Source organism: Stigmatopora nigra, chromosome 2 (assembly GCF_051989575.1).
Source record: "Stigmatopora nigra isolate UIUO_SnigA chromosome 2, RoL_Snig_1.1, whole genome shotgun sequence".
In the NCBI taxonomy this organism is placed as follows: Eukaryota; Metazoa; Chordata; class Actinopteri; order Syngnathiformes; family Syngnathidae; genus Stigmatopora; species Stigmatopora nigra.
Genome location: NC_135509.1, coordinates 20,001 through 37,103, shown reverse-complemented (window position 1 = coordinate 37,103; position 17,103 = coordinate 20,001). Strand labels below are relative to the sequence as shown.

General features: G+C 54.9%; 1 protein-coding gene and 1 long non-coding RNA gene across 3 annotated transcripts; both read left to right on the top strand.

Annotated features, from left to right (window-relative positions):
- The first annotated feature begins 3 nt into the window (after positions 1-3).
- Positions 4-12,618, top strand: adgrg6 (adhesion G protein-coupled receptor G6). 2 transcript variants are annotated; one of them, XM_077711261.1, is made up of 29 exons: positions 4-157; positions 784-857; positions 1,608-1,964; positions 2,331-2,473; positions 2,574-2,853; positions 2,978-3,151; positions 3,423-3,491; positions 3,679-3,741; positions 6,109-6,197; positions 6,625-6,677; positions 6,748-6,771; positions 6,851-6,993; positions 7,175-7,286; positions 7,686-7,774; positions 7,866-7,930; positions 8,118-8,254; positions 8,435-8,600; positions 8,906-9,037; positions 9,202-9,318; positions 9,381-9,426; positions 9,492-9,598; positions 9,682-9,809; positions 9,881-10,149; positions 10,474-10,576; positions 10,691-10,838; positions 11,034-11,166; positions 11,427-11,531; positions 11,854-11,997; positions 12,072-12,618. In XM_077711261.1, coding segments are annotated over exons 1-29 (3,498 nt in total). In that variant the 5' UTR covers positions 4-155; the 3' UTR covers positions 12,098-12,618. The 2 variants fall into 2 exon arrangements, with proteins under 2 accessions (XP_077567387.1, XP_077567394.1); XM_077711268.1 differs by lacking the exon at positions 3,679-3,741.
- Positions 12,619-13,652: 1,034 nt separating this feature from the next.
- Positions 13,653-15,916, top strand: LOC144192199 (uncharacterized). Its single transcript, XR_013325072.1, has 3 exons — positions 13,653-13,765; positions 15,371-15,415; positions 15,895-15,916. It is a non-coding gene; the product is annotated as an uncharacterized LOC144192199 (long non-coding RNA).
- The last annotated feature ends 1,187 nt before the right edge of the window (positions 15,917-17,103 follow it).

The following is a 17,103-nucleotide window of genomic DNA, read 5'->3' as shown; positions in this document are numbered from 1 at the left end:
GTGTGTGTGTGTGTGAGGGAGAGTGAGCGTGCAGCCCTCTTAAGGTTTGTAGAGCGGAGCGGAACGTTTTGGAGGAAAAGAAGAAAAAGCCAAGAAGGAGGCAACATGCCGTTTGCGGAGAGAAAGTCGACGACGCCGGACGGAAAACTTCTTTAATGTGAGTTACGGGCTTTTCTTTCCTGGCCGTCTTTGTGGCAAAGTTTTGTGGCCGTCCGTCCGATTGGCCGCCGTTCTCCTTTTCGAACTTCCTCCACTCCCAGCTCTTGTCGACTTTTTGACTCCAATTCCGTGCCAAGGAACCGTGTAGCTTCTGCTCAGATGGTCAATCGTTTGCAGAAGAACATTTTTCAGATGACAAAAGATTAGCTTGACCTCTTATCTCGGGTTGTCAAATGTTGCACCGCTCTTTTTTTTTTTTCAATGTGAGGAAAAAATACCAGTATCAAATTCCAAAGCATCCCTAAAGAATGACATATGATGTATATACGAATTTCCTAGTTGCCCTTTGACCTGGCCCAATTTCCAAATGAGGTTGCAGCCGCCACTGCTTTTAAACTTTTGAATCCCGATCCCAAATGCAAATGGCTGATCTTGCTGGTATCGCTGGATTAGGTTTGGGGGGGGGGGGGGGGGTGTCTCGGGTTTGGACCTGACAAAGAAGACTTGTGCGGTCTCGCCAGCGCGTCACATCGTTAATATTCATCAAAGGCGGCGTCTCGACGTCATTGTAATCGGTCAGATGAATAGCGCCGACTAACGCGCTCCTTCCTTTCCTGTCCCCAGGGCGGCGCGGCGCAGAGCGGGCGGAGTCGTGAGGCTCGCCGTGATCCTGATGTGGGCGGGGCTTCGTCTCCACGGTAGGACCGTCCCCTCTACCGGCCACGGAACACGTCGGCGCGGCGTACGTCGAGCCCGACATCTTTAGTTGGCCATTTTTCGAAAAGCATGTCATGGACACACTGGTTTTGAAAATGCCTCAACTATCCACCAGCTCGGGTTCAACCCCAGACTGCCGAACCACTAGCCGCCCTTCTAGAGAGAGTAGAGTTCTGTTTACCTATTCAAACCGACAGAGTCTGCTAGCGCGCGCACGCACGCAAGAGTCAGTGTACGTGTGTAATATATTTTCCATACACTTGCAGCAGCCTCTGGCCAAGTACACTCGTAAAGTTCCCAGCGGTCCCAACCGCAAAAACCCCTGCGCCCCCCCCCCCCACTTCTTCCTATACGAGCAGCATTTTGTCTCTGTGTGTGTGTGTTTTTTTTTTTTTTTGTAGAAAGAACATAGGCCACATTGACACACGCAGACACACAATCGCTCTCCTCACTCGCGCGCCCCAGGGAGTAGGAAGTCCCACCCCCTGGCCAGAGAGCTGGATGTTTCATTTTTTTTGGGGGGGGAAGCACTCCTCTGACAGCGTAGTGACGTCACTCTGACCGACACAGGCGCATTCCTTTTGCGGCCGCTCGCCGCCACGTTTCCCAAAAGGTCCAGCCGCGCGCCTTCGGGACGAGGCCTTTTGCCGGCTGCGGCTCGGTCGGCCCGCTCCGTCGTCTGTTTTCTTAACGTGCCTTCCATCTGTGCCCTCGCGTCCGCTCCTTTCCAGGCGCCACGGTTCTCGGGTGCGAGCGGTCCGAGTGCGGAGGCGATCGGACGGAGCCGGAGGGAGCGCTGACGTCGCCCTGTTACCCGCAAAACTACGGCAACTCCGCCAACTGCCGCTGGAAGCTGCGAGCGCCGCCGGGCTTCGCCGTGCAGATCTCCTTCCAGGACTTTGAGCTGGAGGAGGCGCCGGGATGCATCTACGACCGCCTGGTCGTCGGCACGGGAAGCGGCGAGGTGAAATTCTGCGGTCTGACGGCCGCCGGCCTGGTGCTCAACTCCAGCGGCGACGCCATGGAGCTCCGCTTCACTTCTGACTTCAGCGTCCAGAAACGAGGCTTTAAGATCAGCTTCAGACACGGTAGGCGGCGCCGCCAATCTCTCTCTCTCTCTCTCTCTCTCTCTCTATCTCTCTGCCGGTCGCCCGACCCCCCGGTGGTGTCGGCGGCGAGCCCTCGGTGCCCGTCGGCGCCATTGGATATTCCCACGAATATCGCGCCGGCGGAACAGGAACGAAATAGGATGGCGGGATCCCGGAAGTGAAGCCGAGTCCCGCTCGTGGCCCAGTGCCAGCGGCGGCGGACCGACGGTCTTCGTCTCTCTTTTTTTTTTCCCAATGTCTTGGCGTCTTGTCCGCCGGCTGGCCTCCTCGTGCTATCCGCCGCCGTGGTGTTGATTTGCTCCCTCGGTGGTCACGGCCCGCTTTTCCCCCTAAACTCCTCGGCAGTGGCCGTGGCGTTGAGAAATCTGAAGGTGAGCGTCGCCAGCGACGATGCCCCGGCGGCCCGAGTGGCGTCTTCGGCGGTCGTGCCCACGCTCGGTCAACTGACCCTTTGCTTGGAGATGGAGCGCGCCGGGGTGGCGCGGCAGGTGAGCGTCGGGGCGGAGCGGCCGCCGCGGTTCGGAGCCACCCCATCCCCGCCGGGATTGCCACGTCTCCTAACCCGGGCGGCCACGGTCTACGCCCCAGGCGGAGTGGATCTTCACGTACGCCCACGCGGACGGAGTCCCCACCTTGGCGCTTGGCGCCGAAGACGGCCGCGTGGTGCTGGTGCTGGGGGGCGCCACCTGCTCTCTGGACTCTGTGGTGAGCCCGGCCGACTGGACCTCGTCCATGAGCGGCTTGTGCTTGCTGTGGGAGTCGTCCGGCGGCCGCCTGGGCGTCTACTTCAAGGGCGACCACTGGAGCGAGACCTGCTCGGACTCGGCCGGACGCTCCGTCCCGGGCGGCGGCACCTTTGGCCTGGGAGGTGCGAACGCCGGCGCCCAGAGGGGCCCCGACGGGCCCCGACGACCCCGCCGCGATCTGTTTTCCACCCGTTTGAAATGAGCCACGCTGGGCGCGCTAAGCGTTGCCCGTCGTCTCCGCATCAGGGCCCAGTGGCTTTGGTGGCAACGTGTACAACGTCCGCCTGTGGAACTACACCATGACGGCGGGGCAGCTGGAGACGCTGGCCTGCCACGCGGCCGGGAATGTCATCGACTGGGACAACGGCTTTTGGCACGTACCGCCCGCCTGTGCCCGGACGGACGCCACCCTCAGCTGCAGTGAGTGGCTCTCCGCCGGGTGCACCTTTGTGCCTGCCGTCTGACTTTTCCCCTCCAGTTTCCGCACTGCCGATTCTCGGTCACACGCTTGATCTGTCCCTGTTCTTTTGGGGTTGTCTCTAGCCGTCGTCTCCCGTGGCCTCCCTTTCTGTCCGAAATCTCTACGCTCGCTCCTTTCTCTTTGGCTTCCTCGTCGTCTCGGTTAGGTTTCTGTGGGGAAAGTGGTGTGGGTGATGTCACGCCATGACCCTTTGCTTCATTGGCTTTTCAGGCGCAACGCCGGCGAGCGACGGCTCGCTCCACGCCAAGTGCGAGCGGGCCCGCCAGGAATGTCCATCAGGTAGAAATTGAAGACGCCGTCCGACCGTCCGTCCGTGTGGCCTACTCGGTCGGAGCTCGCCGGCCCCGCGTGCCCTAGACCCCGAGCGTCTCTGTGTTTGTGCTTGCGCGCGCATGGCACGAAGATGAAGCCGTGACGGTCACCCTAACCCTTGTCCCGTCTCTCCTGGCCACGTTCGTTCCCGCAGCCGCTTCCTCTCCCGCTGATGCCACTAACATCATCCATGCTACTAATGCAACAAATGCCAAAGGTAGGTAGCTCGCTCACTCACTCACTCACTCACTCACTCACTCACTCACTCACTCACTCACTCACTCATTCCCCCACTCCATCGGTGCTCCGCCACTTCATCAGCTGACTTAACCTTTCTTTCCTTTTGCTCTTTGCGTTGAGCAGCCTTTTGGCTTTCCCCTCATTTTTTACTTTCTGCTCCCCCTTGGAGTCTAAATGTCGTGTTGGTAGCAGACATCCACTTTTGGAGACATTAGGGCAGTGTGAAAAATGTTGAAATTATTCTGGAGGTTTTTGTGATGGCTGATGATGAAACTTAGGGCTCACAGGAATTAATTTCAAGAGAGTTGAGGCGCACAAACCCGTAGAGTTTTGCCGCCAACTACCCATCCGTTACCCGGTGAGTTTTGCAAGGAAGGAGGAGAGGTGGATTGTCACCTCGCCACTCGCCACTCGCCACCCGGCTCACACACTACAAAGTTTATGACTTTGCCATCGATGATGGCGCCGATAACCTTTGTGTCCCGGCACTGTTTTTACGTGGGCTGTTGTCTCCTTCCTGTCACGTGTGCACGGCCGGCATCTCCTCCTCCTGGGATCAGCGGCGCTTATACAGCAGGACGTCGCACCCGTCAGAGAACGGCGCCAACTGGGACCACCCCGGCCCGACGTCCCCGCCTCCTCGCGCCGGTCGGCGTCCCTTCTGTCGCCGGTCCCCGGGCGCTCCGCAAAGGCTGCCGCCTCTAGTTTGCGGCGGAGCCGTCTTGGCGTTTCCGCTTCCGTCGCCCCCAGACTTCCCCCCCGGGAGAAACGCCCCCCGAGGCAACCGGGCCCCCCTCAAAGATCGGAAGCGGCGTCCTCTTTAGTGCCGGGTCCGCCGTCGCCCGGCCGACGGCCCTTCCTGGCATTGATCTCCACGCCGCTGATCTCACGGGACGGTCGGCGGCCGGGCGGTGGGCGGCCGGGCCTTCCCGGGCCCGACGGGCAACGGCCGCGGGCCACGGGACTCCCGGCGAGGTCCGCCACGCCGGTCGACAAGACCGTGGCGTCTCGTTCTCCCTCCGACGGCGTCTCCCCGAGAACGGGACGAGGAGACTTTGGAACCTCTGCCCTTTGGAGGATGACGAGCGCCGACTTCCCCGTCCGGGCGGACGGAGCCACTTCTGAACAATCTTGGGCCCGGCCGCGTGGGCTGACGTCTGTTCTGCGCGCTTGGACCCCAAAAGATGCGGCAGGGAGCTCATCGGCGGCTCCCCCTCCGACGCTGACTCTTGGTTCCTCAGTTTGGAGTGGTGGCCATCTGCCTCGCGCGGGCCTCTCGGTGACTTCTACGGCACCGCCGAAGTGGGGAGTTTTTCTCAGCTTCCGTCCCCAACCGGGCCTTTTCGCTCCGTCCTTTGATCGGCCATCGACGACGGAGGCGGCGGCGACGGAGGCGGCGACGACGACGACGACGGAGGCGGCGGCGACGACGACGGAGGCGGCGGCGACGACGACGACGGAGGCGACGACGATCGAGGAGACGACAATGAGGGTGGAGACGACAATGAGGGCGGAGACTGGGCCCCCGTCCACGCACGTGACCGACCTTCATTTTGATAATGAGCTTTCACTTTTGGCCTCCTCTCCCCACCCGCTTCTTCCACATTGGAGCTCGCCGCAACCTCACCGTCTTGGCGTGCCACCTCGTGGTCAGGCGACCGGTTCTTGGCCGCCTCTCCACATTTCTCCTCGTCACGTGACCTTTCCGCTCCCTGGTTTGAGTGTCCTTCCTCCATCGTCACGGCCTCTTCCCAATTGGACTCCAGCCCCTCCTCGTTGGACTCCTCCGCATCATCATTTGACTCCGGCCCTCCCCCATTCGACTCCTCCGCCGGAAGGAGCCGCATCGCCCCTTCCGAGCCCACTCGTCCCACGCACGGGTCCTCCGTCAGTGCCCGCCCCGACATCGGCCACGCTTCCTCCGAAGAACTTTCCTCCCTGTCGCTCTGCAAACGGCGTTGCCGCGGGGCTCTGGGGGGCGTGTCCTCACAAGCACGGCCACGACGGGACCGGGGACAGTAGGTCGACCGCCTGTAATCACCGGAATCAAAAATTAAGCTTTGGCATGAATATCTCCCTGTCAATCGATGCTTCTGGGCCGTGGTGGGAGTCGGCGACGGTTTGCAAGCGTGGGGCTTATCTGCTGTTGCTGGTGGTAGCTGGCTGGCATTTGCACCCGATGAATTGGTTTTGTGATTGTTTCTTCTCTTTTTGAATTTTTGTTTTGTTTTTTTCTTTTGCGGCCAAACTAGGAGCAACTCTCTTTCAATCACACCATCACGTTGGAGTTGAAGATGAGACTTTTTGAAAAAGACCAAATGTTGTTCTTCCGCCCTGTGCACAGAGACCACGTTTTACAGACTGGCCGTGGAGGTGCGTGACCAGAGTTCCACCGTGACCGCAGTCGACGTGGAGGGAACGCTGACCTCTTGGGTAGGGTTGCCGTTTTGGCCTGGGAGGGCGCAGGTTGCGCACCTTTCGCCCTCCTTTCGCCCTCCTTTCGCCCACCTTTCGCCCACCTTTCGCCCACCTTTCGCGCTCCTTTCGCCCACCTTTCGCCCTCCTTTCGCCCACCTTTCGCCCACCTTTCGCCCTCCTTTCGCCCACCTTTCGCCCTCCTTTCGCCCTCCTTTCGCCCACCTTTCGCCCACCTTTCGCCCACCTTTCGCCCACCTTTCGCCCACCTTTCGCCCACCTTTCGCCCACCTTTCGCCCACCTTTCGCCCACCTCTCGCCCACCTCTCGCCCACCTCTCGCCCACCTCTCGCCCACCTCTCGCCCACCTCTCGCCCACCTCTCGCCCACCTCTCGCCCACCTCTCGCCCTCCTTTCGCCCACCGCTCTGTGTTTGCGTCCCAAGCTGAACGAGACCTTGGGCAACTGGACGGGAGACGCCTCGACGGTCCGGCTCAGGTGAGTGGCGGCTCGTCAGGGGAGGGAAGGACCCCGCGCCGGCGTCGGGCTAACCTTCCGTTTCCCGCAGCGTCCGGCCCCAGGTGGGCTCCAGGTGAAAGCCCTCTTCTTTCAGCTTGGTGGGCGTGGTGGCGATGCGACCGCGTTCACGACGAGCTCGCGGTTTCGCACAGCTTTTTCTGCCGCGCCCTGCTACGCCATCGCGCCACCGCCGACGACATCGGCGACGTCAGGGACAGGATCTTTGGCGCCGCCCCTCGCATCGGCGCCGCCGGCCTGGAAGTCCGCGCTCACACGTTACACGTCAGCCCCTTGGGTAAGGACACCAAATGTCTCTGACCTATTTGACTTTTGTAATGTCTTAGAGAAAAAACGTCATTGTTCTTTTTCATGAATTGCTCCTTTTTTCACAATCCTGATTTTTGTTACTCGGCTGTCGGCTTTTCCGTGCCACTGACAGATGATGTGCTCTTTGCTCTTGTCTGTCGCCCGGTCAGAGCACTGTCCGGAAGAGCACTCTGTCCACTATCGCTGGCCGCAGAGTCGACCCGGCGCGGCCCACTTTCTCCCTTGCTTCCCCAACAAGGAACGGAGCGCCACCCGCAGCTGGTGACGTTCTTATTAAGCCACACTTTCCATTTGGGGAGACTTTTTTTTTTCTTTCACAAAAGTACCATGTGGTGTGTACCAAAGTATGAATTAGGGAATGTATTTCACTACAGAAGCAAGAAGTCGCGAGCCTCTAGCGTCAGTTCTTTCCAAATGTTTGTGCTCGGCGAACCGGCGCTTCCTAGCGCCAGTCATATCTTGCTTCTCCCATTAGTTGATGCCTCTATGTAGACTTGGCCTTATTGGTGTCTTTCCCAGCCATTTCATCCAGACGCAAATAGGGGAAAGGTCAAGTTAGCCCGTGTCATGTTTGTACTCGTTTTCCGGCCTCTCTTTGCCGCACGTAAATGAAGTCAAGTGGGTCTTTTCCCCTAACTTTGTCTCTCCCCGATCCCCCAGCTTAATAAGTTTTGGCAACTTTTCAACGTTCTGGTCAGCCGCCGACTTTAGCAACTGCACCGACATCGACGCCATCCGGGTGTCGGCAGGTAGGTCGGATGAGCCCCGGTCCGTCGCTAGCGGTACTGCTAGGGCTAATGCTTGCGTTCAATTCCGTTCCGTCTCGTCCCCGGGCCGCAGAGAACGCGGCAGAAGTGGCCGCGCAGCTGGCCGCCATCGCCGACAATCAGCTGTCCCGGGAGGAGGTGAGTGGGCCGGGCCCTCCCCGGCTCTGTCGGCCGGGCCCTCCCCGGCCCTGTCGGCCGGGCCCCCCCCGGCTCTGTCGGCCGGGCCCCCCCCGGCTCTGTCGGCCGGGCCCCCCCCGGCCCTGTCGGCCGGGCCCTCCCCGGCCGGCTCTGTCGGCGCCTACGCTCGCCCTGGTTTGATCCTCAGGTGTCCAAAGTGGTGGGCAAAGTGCAAGAGATCGTGGACGTGGCCAACATCAACAGCAGCTTGGCCTCGGCCGTGGTGGCCGTCATCTCCAACGTGATGAGCAGCCCCCACGGCGCTCTGGCTCACGCCTCAGACAGGTGGCTAGCTGGCCGGGTATTGCTCTTTTGACAGCGTGATGCGGGTACTGCTTTTTTGACAGCGTGAATGTTGAAAGCATTCTCCTTAGGTGCCACCGGTTTCATTTGATGAATGTTTATCCCGTGTTTGCACACAAAGTTGATTTTCTTTGAAATATGGGCACGTTGTCTTCTTGACAGGGCCTTGAAGGCAGTGGATCATCTCTTGGGCAAGTTACAGTTTGAAGGTTCCAGCGTCACCATCAGCTCCAAACGCCTGGCCTTGGGAGTGTCGGCCTTCGATCCTTCCGTCTTCAACGGGACGTCCTTCAGCGCTTTTATCCCGACCAATGCCAACGATCCACAGGTGCAAAGCCGTGTTCTCCGGATCTTCCCAAATCTCTGGAAGTAGATCCGTTAATCCTCCAGGAGCACTGACTAACTCCCGTTTTATTTATTTTTTGAACACTTATTTTATTATATATTTTTAATCAACTCCTGAGCTTATTGTGACCCACGCACACTTGTCTATACTATACTTACCTTGGGGTCCTTTTCTAAGCCATCAGGGTATGTGATGGTGTTGCACTCCTCATTTTGATATTTTGACCATTGATTGATGTAGGCCTCTCTGCAATCCCAAATCCCCCCCCCCCCCCCCCCGACTTTCAGATCGCCTTCAAATCTGAAGGAAGGAATCCTCTGGCACGGATCACGCTCCCGCCCTCGCTGCCGTTGGGGTCGGAGGATTCGTTGCTGACGCGCATCAACTTTCTCTTCTTCACTACCGCCAGTCTCTTTAAGGTCAGACTCATCCACGTGTCTCCCGCGTGTCACTTTGGTGGCGTTTTCGCCCGTCGTGTTTGTCATTTCCCGGACCGAGTGGGCAAATGGAGTGCAATCACTCGCGTTCTCGGGTCAATACATCTGTGGATTTTTCAAAATTGTACCCTTGCCACCCACCCCAGATGGAGCAGGACGGCCGGGCGCTGGTCAGCTACGTGGTGGCCAGCAGCGTAGGGAACCGCAGCATCAGAAACCTGAAGGATCCCGTTGAGATTCACATTGCTCATCTGTCCCCTCAAGTCAGTCTTTCCGCTGTAGCTGGCGCCAACTTTTGGATTGGTCAATTTTGTTCTCCTTTCAGAGCGTCGTCAGTCCAGTCTGCGTCTTCTGGGACTTTGGCACGAATGGTAAGAGGACTCCAAGGTGGGTTGACGCACGTGACCGGGCTCTGAGCGCGACGCATCTCCGCCAGGTGGCTCCGGAGGCTGGAACGGCGCCGGGTGCCGCCCGTCCGTGGAATCCGGCGTCAACGGGACGATTTGCCTGTGTGATCACCTGACGCACTTTGCCGTCCTCATGGTGCGAGTACGGCTGAGGCGAGGCGCCGAGCCGAGCTCTCGCCGTCTGGCTAATCACAAAAAAACCAACCCCCCCCCCCCCAGGACATTTCCGGGGTGTCGCCGCACATCGATGGGCGTAACAACCGCATCTTGACCTTCGTCACCTTTGTGGGCTGCGGCGTGTCGGCCGTCTTCTCGGCCGCCACGCTGCTCACGTACGTGGCCTTTGAGTAAGTTGCGGAGCCCCGCCCCTTGGGCCCCAAGGCCAATGTTTGCCCTTCCCTGAGCGCCTTTTTTGCAGGAAGTTGCGTCGAGATTACCCGTCCAAAATCCTGATGAATTTGAGCGCGTCGCTACTACTCCTCAACCTGAGCTTCCTGCTCAACGGCTGGTTGTCGCGGCGAAGCGACGAGGCGCCGTGCCTGGCGGCTGCCGCCCTCCTCCACTACTTTCTGTTGACGTCATTCACGTGGATGGGCCTGGAGTCGGTGCACATGTACATCGCGCTGGTCAAGGTCTTCAACACTTATGTGCGCAGATACATCCTCAAGTTTTGCCTACTGGGCTGGGGTGAGTTATGGATGGAGCAACTTCTCTCCTCTGTCGTATGAACCATCCTGGTTGAAATGTGAAGACATCAATGGAAAGTGGTCACGGCAAATGGACCAGAGTCTTCCCAGGCAGAGCTGTTTGAAAATATCTTTTGGAGCTATTTTTGCAGATATCTACAAATTCAAGTGGCAACCTCAGTTTTCCTTTTGTAATATCTCTCGTTCAGCTCGGGCTCCTATGGTCACCTGGGGGCGGCGGTCCCGATAGTCCCGGCGGGCTCACGCCGGGGGCGACGGTCCCGATAGTCCCGGCGGGCCCGTTCAACCTTTCTCTCGCCCGTAGGCGTTCCGGCCGTGCTGGTGGGCTCAGTCTTGGCGGTGGATAAACACTCCTACGGACCCTTGGAGTACGGGGGAGGAACCTTTGGCGAGGGATCGTCGCAATTGTGAGTGGTCGGATAGGCCCGGTGGCCTGCGTCCACGCTAAATATCTCCTATGGGCTCTCGCCACCGGTGGTCCGCGTTGCCTACCTCTGCCTCATCTTTCTCCTCAACCCCAGCTGCTGGATCCGGAAGGCCGTGGTGTTCTACGTGGTCTGCGTTGCCTACTTCTGCCTCATCTTTCTCCTCAACGCGGCAATGTTTGCGGTGGTCATGCTGCAGATCTGCGGACGCAACGGCAAGCGTTACCGAACGTTAAAGGAGGAGGTACGTGTAACCAGGCAGCCGTCTGTCTGTCTGCCTGCCTGCTTGCCAGGTAGCCAGGTTGTCGGAGGGGCAATTAACGTCGGCCGAGCGGGTGTGCGGTGCTTGCCCGCACGCACGCCCGCCCGCCCGCCTGCCCGCCTGCCCGCTCAATCTCTCTCTCTCTCTCTCTCGCTCCCCCCCCCCCCCCCCCCCCAGGTGTTACGCAACCTCCGCAGCGTGGTCAGCCTGACTTTCCTGCTCGGGATGACGTGGGCTTTCGCATTCTTTGCCTGGGGGCCGGTCAGCCTTGTGTTCGTCTATCTCTTTGCCATCTTCAACTCGCTGCAAGGTGACGGCCGTGTTCAAAATACGCACCGGGTCCACTTTTTTTTTTGTTCACTCTCCGCCCGGCGCTCTAACCTTGTGCTTCCTTGACACGAGCTGTCGCCGGGCTACGCTTTGAACTGTTAAATTTGATCTTAATGTCGGAATGCCATAGAACCCAAAGAACCCCACCTCCCCCACCCGTGCTCACGTTCGGTCCGGTCGTCGTGTCTACGGTGACAAGCGCGACCCGTGACCCCTTTTGTTGGATGATCTCGCCGGCAGGACTCTTCATCTTTCTCTTCCATTGCGCTCTCAAAGAGAATGTTCAGAAGCAGTGGAGACACGCGCTTTGCTGCGCTCGCTTTAGACTCGTGGACAACAACTCCGGTAAGCTGCCGAACACACTCGGGGCACATCGACGTACGTGGTCGTACTTGCCTCCCAGGTTTTTGGCTTTTAAGAGCCAGCGCCTCGCGTCGGAAGGCCGAATCTCCCCCGGCGCCGCCCGACGACACGCTACTACGCTAGAGCCGGGTAACCGGAGATGTAAACAAAAGCGAAACGCTAGCAACGTGGCTGTAAACTGGCACGGCAGTGGCTTCATTTTATCTTTGGCGGAATAGCCACGATGGGGAGGATTTAGAGCGCAGCGACTTTGATGTGGGCGAGCCGTGGAGCGCCAACCTCACGGGAACTAACTGTGCGGCAGACTGGAGCAAAACGGCTAGCAACAACACCAAGAAGGCCACCTCGGAGCAGGCGGCGCCGTCCCTGTCATCGGGCTCCTTTGCGTCAAGCGCGGCTAACTGGACGGCCAAGGCCAAAGTCACACTCACGCCTTTCATCAACGCAGGTGCGTGTGTGCCGCAACACCATGTCCAGAACCCGTTACCTGTGATTTTTATCAAATCCTCTTTGTGTCATCAGAAAAAGCCAAGGTGGAGTCCATCTAGTCGCCGCCACGCTCATCCGTTGCTCTCACCATCGTCACTGTCCCGTTAGTTTGAAGAAGTTGGTGTCAGAGAGCTGGACTTTACCAAAGGAGGGTTTTCTGACAGGGCCCCAGGGGTAACAAGTCCTGGAAAATTGGACGGGCTGATGATTGGGCCTTCTACTTTGAAACATGTGACCTCTGGTGGGGGAGGTCTAAGACAAATACTCATAAAGATGACTTTCACTTTGCTGTACTTTTTCATAGTTTGCAAAACCCCAATATTTCAACCAAGGTAAAAAGTTAATAATAACAGTAGAATCAACTATTCCCCCATGTTAAAAAAAGCTAAATCGTATAATAGCCAGAGAATCAAAATATAAAAAAATATAATGTGGTTGGATGACTGGGTGGATAAAAAATGGCAAGTCATATAATCATTCCAGTTCCGGAAGGAAGGTTTGGACATTTTAAATGAAGTGGTACGTAAATGTATACTAAAGTGATTGTTAAAATACATATATATTCTCACCAGTCTGCAAACCTTTCCCATTACTTACTCTGAAAATGTACTTTGTTTATTATATCACCCAAGTCTTGTGTACGTTATATACATTCCACACTTATCTTGAGAGCCATAATTCCTTCTTCCTAGCTGCAAAAGAAACCGCAAAGATCTCGAGGCCTAGGTACTAAATCATGTTGATTAAAAGATGAGCAAGCTTTAAAAAATCTTAATATAAAAATTCCTTTGTAACTGAAACCCACCCACACATTTTCAAATTCATGCCCACTATGAGAGAGAGAGTTAGCATACAAAACGTCCATTTATTTATGTATCTTTTACAGCGATTTTGAAGTGTGTTACTGTCAACTCAATCTTTAAACTCTTCAATTTATAAACAAGCAACCAAAATGTTCGGAGGTCGAGACTATAGAGATAAAATTAAACTCACTAAATGTTTTCGCTAATCATTATAATTATACTTGTTTACGAGGGGCAATGTTCTGATACTACTTGCACGTTAAATGTTATAGCCCCTACAGAGTACAACCTGTATAAAATCTCGCGAGAGACTAAATAGTTCCCGCCTTTGAAGGCGGGCGCAATGACGTCACTTCCTTTTTTTCGCCATGTGACTCGCAAGCAGCACAAGTTAGTGAGCTACAAATGTTTGTCCAGCTCCAAATGTTTGTCGGAAGAATTTGGACAGTGTTCATCCGTAAAAGGACGTGAGTACATTCTATCATAATAATTCTAAAGTTGGCTATTTGTATCTCTGTGTTGTACATGCGCCGCAGTTGCAATGTTGCCCGAGTCATGGGCGTGGTAGTTATTGTATTGACGACATGGCGTCCATGTCTAGTCGGCGTTTGGCTTTGAAGTATGGTAATTATCTCCTTGCAATTGATTTTTCTCTCTTTATTGCGTTTAGTGGGGCGTTCTTTCGGCTTTAGTAGCATTTTAACTGGTAACCTTTTTTTGGTAGGCGTGATTGATGTCGAATTTGCCGAAGTACAACTGTGAATCTGGATAAAATCTCGCGAGAAACTAAATAGTTCCCGCATTTGAAGGCGGACGCAATGACGTCACTTCCTTTTTTCGCCATGTGACTCGCGAGGAGCACGATGTTAGCGAGCTCCAAATGTTTGTCGGAAGAATTTGGACTGTGTTCATCCGTAAAAGGACGTGAGTACATTCTATCATAATAACTCTAAAGTTGGCTATTTGTATCTCTGTGTTGTACATGCGCCGCAGTTGCAATGTTGCCCAACTCATCGGCGTAGTAGTTACTGTGTTGACCACATGGCCGCCATGTCTGGTCGGTGTTTGGCTTTCTCCTCGCAATTGATTTTCTCTTTATTTTGTTGTGTTTAGTGGGACGTTCATTCGGGTTTAGTAGCATTTTAACCTGTAACTTTTTTGATAGGCGTGTTTGACGTCGAAATTGGCGATTCAAATGTTAGCATTCCGGACGTGAGGCTTTTGTTCAAAATGGCGACTATTAAAAAAAGTTCGTTCGTTCCTCTAATCTGCCATTTATTAACAAAGTAACACAGGTCTAGTGGGTTAATATTACTAAAATGTGTTTAACAGTAGTGCTAAAATTATACAGATTTCGAAGGGGGAAGAGAGATATACGGACAGAGAAATGAGGGGGTAATTTATTCCCACCCTCTGAAAAACAAAAGACAGGATATTGGATTGGAAAAAACGTTTTTTTTCTTCTAATTCGACATTTATTTTCAAAGTAACACAACAATAGTAGTTCAATATTACCAAAATGTGTTTACTATGAAGACCCGAATAATAGTAGGCACCAGAATAATAGTAGGCAGTGGAAAATTCCAAAAATAATGAATATTAGTAGTGGTAGTAGTAGTATTCCGGTGCCTACTATTATGAATTCATTTGGAATTTTCCACTCCCGACTATTATTCCAGTGCCTACTATTATTCTGGTCTTCATAGTCAAAGTAGTACTAAAATTATACAGATTTCGAAGGGGGCTGGACGTTAATTGTTTCCCACCCTCTGGGAAAAAACAACAACAAGATATTGGATTGGAAAAATGTTGTATTCTAATCCACCATCTATTGACAATGTAACACAACTAGTGGTTTAATGTTATTAAAATTTGTTTTATAGTAGTCCAGATTTTTGAAGGGGGAGAGAGAGAGAGAGATGGACCCCAACCCACATCAACACGCTCGTTTCAAAACATTTTTTAAATAAACTTGGAAAATAAGTTTCACCTAACCTTACACTAAACATAATTCTAATTGTGTTCTGCATTTTTATATCTTCCTTTTCCCCGGCCGACCGGGTTGGCTGTTTATCCCGCTTCCAACCTGATTTTCACCATCGATGGGCTGTTTGCTTTCATATTTCCTTCAAAATATTCTGAAAATGATGCACACAAATGTCCTCACAATGGTATAACGCACGACCACTTGCCAACGATAAGTAATATATATTCCTCGTAATAGAGATCGCTACGCCATTTGCGCTGAGTGACGGGGGGAAAAACACTGTTCTACACGAAAGAGATGCAGCAAAAAAGACTAGTGCGCTATAATCATAAACGGCTACATGTCTTGCTTTCGCGTATCTCGAAATTGGTCTTGTATCTAGAGATTATTTGCTCGAAATTTTACTCGTATGTCGAGCTACCACTATATATTGTCAATTTTAAATGATAATATATATTGTTGTGCCTTGTATTTTTTTTCAAAGTAAAAAGTACTGCAGCTGTAGTTTGGGAAACACGTTCTCAATCCATACCACTTTACAGGTTCTTCTGGGCGCCAACGCAAGTTGTCTCAAGATGTCGTCTTATGTAAGTTTCTTCTAATTGATTTGACTTTTAATCGACTATAACCCTAACCCTGAAACTAGTTTATTCGTAGGCAAGATTAATGACATAACCCGCAATTGGTCTTGAAACCCAAAATGCCTCCCATACGCTTTGATTTAAAAAGTATTTCCCATTAATATGGTCTCTTCCTGCCATCTTGTGGCTGTTTTGAAAAAGTTCACCATACAATTATTTTCCCGACATAAAACTCAGCCATCCTCTTTGATTTGAAATTTACTTCCCAGTAATATGATCTCTTGCTGCCATCTTGTGGCCGTTTGGACAAAGTGCACCCTGCAATTATTATTTTCCGACCCAAAAACCCTGCAATATTGTCCAGTAATATGGCGCCCCAAAAGAGGTGACCCCCCCACCCCCCATCACACACACACAGTCGGTCATTAAAAGGCTTTTGGGTTATATGTGATAGATGGCACTTTTTTCCCCATTTTGTCATCCAGAGTGGGACGAGTTGTCGTCAGACGAAGAATCTAAAGAGTGGGACGATTCCCGGTAGGCGTGCCAGGAGGCCGTCTATCCGTCTGTTTTCCAGGGAAGTTGGAACCGACATCTCCCCCCTCCCCACAGGTCCTTTGCCACTTTGGCCAACAAGGTGAACCGAGGCCTGCCTGTCTTCAACAAGGTATTCACCGGGGGCGCCGAAGTCCTCTGGCAGCACGTGGTGAAGCTCCCCGCCCTGGCCGGCCACCTGGCCACCTTCCAAAGTAGCCGGGATCACGGCCATCGCCGGCCTGGCCCTGGCGCCCTTCACCTTTGGGGCCTCGTTCATCGCCACGGCCGGAGGGATCAGATCGGCTTCCGCCAGCATCTCGGACAACGTCAATACCTTCTCCTCCCCCCGACCGCCTCCCTTCTCCTCCCCCCGACCTCCGCCTCTTCCGTCTACACCCCCCTCTCCCTCCTCTTCCCCTTCCCCTCCCTCTCCCTCCTCTTCCCCTCCCTCTCCCTCCTCTTCCCCTCCCTCTCCCTCCTCTTCTTCCTCCTCTTCTTCCTCCTCTTCTTCCTCCTCTTCTTCCTCTTCTTCCTCTTCCTCCTCTTCCTTTCTCTCTCGCTCGCGCTTTCTCGCTCTGTTTTTTTCTCTTCGCGCTCGCGCTCTCGCGCACTCTCTCTCTCTCTCTCTGTTTTTTCTCTCTTTCTCTCTCTCGCGCTCGCTTGTTCGCGCTCGTTCGCCCTCTTCTCACGCTCGTTCGCCCTCTTGCGCTCGCTCGTTCGCCCTCTTGCGCTCGCTCGTTCGCCCTCTTGCGCTCGCTCGTTCGCCCTCTTGCGCTCGCTCGTTCGCCCTCTTGCGCTCGCTCGTTCGCCCTCTTGCGCTCGCTTGTTCGCCCTCTTGCGCTCGCGCTCGTTCGCCCTCTTGCGCTCGCGCTCGTTCGCCCTCTTGCGCTCGCGCTCGTTTGCCCTCTTGCGCTCGCGCTCGTTTGCCCTCTTGCTCGCGCTCGCTCGCTCGCCCTCTTGCTCGCGCTCGCTCGCTCGCCCTCTTCTCGCGCTCGCTCGCCCTCTTCTCGCGCTCGCTCGCCCTCTTCTCGCGCTCGCTCGCCCTCTTCTCTCGCTCGTTCGCCCTCTTCTCGCTCGTTCGCCCTCTTTCTCGCGCTGGCTCGTTCGCCCTCTTTCTCGCGCTGGCTCGTTCGCCCTCTTTCTCGCGCTGGCTCGTT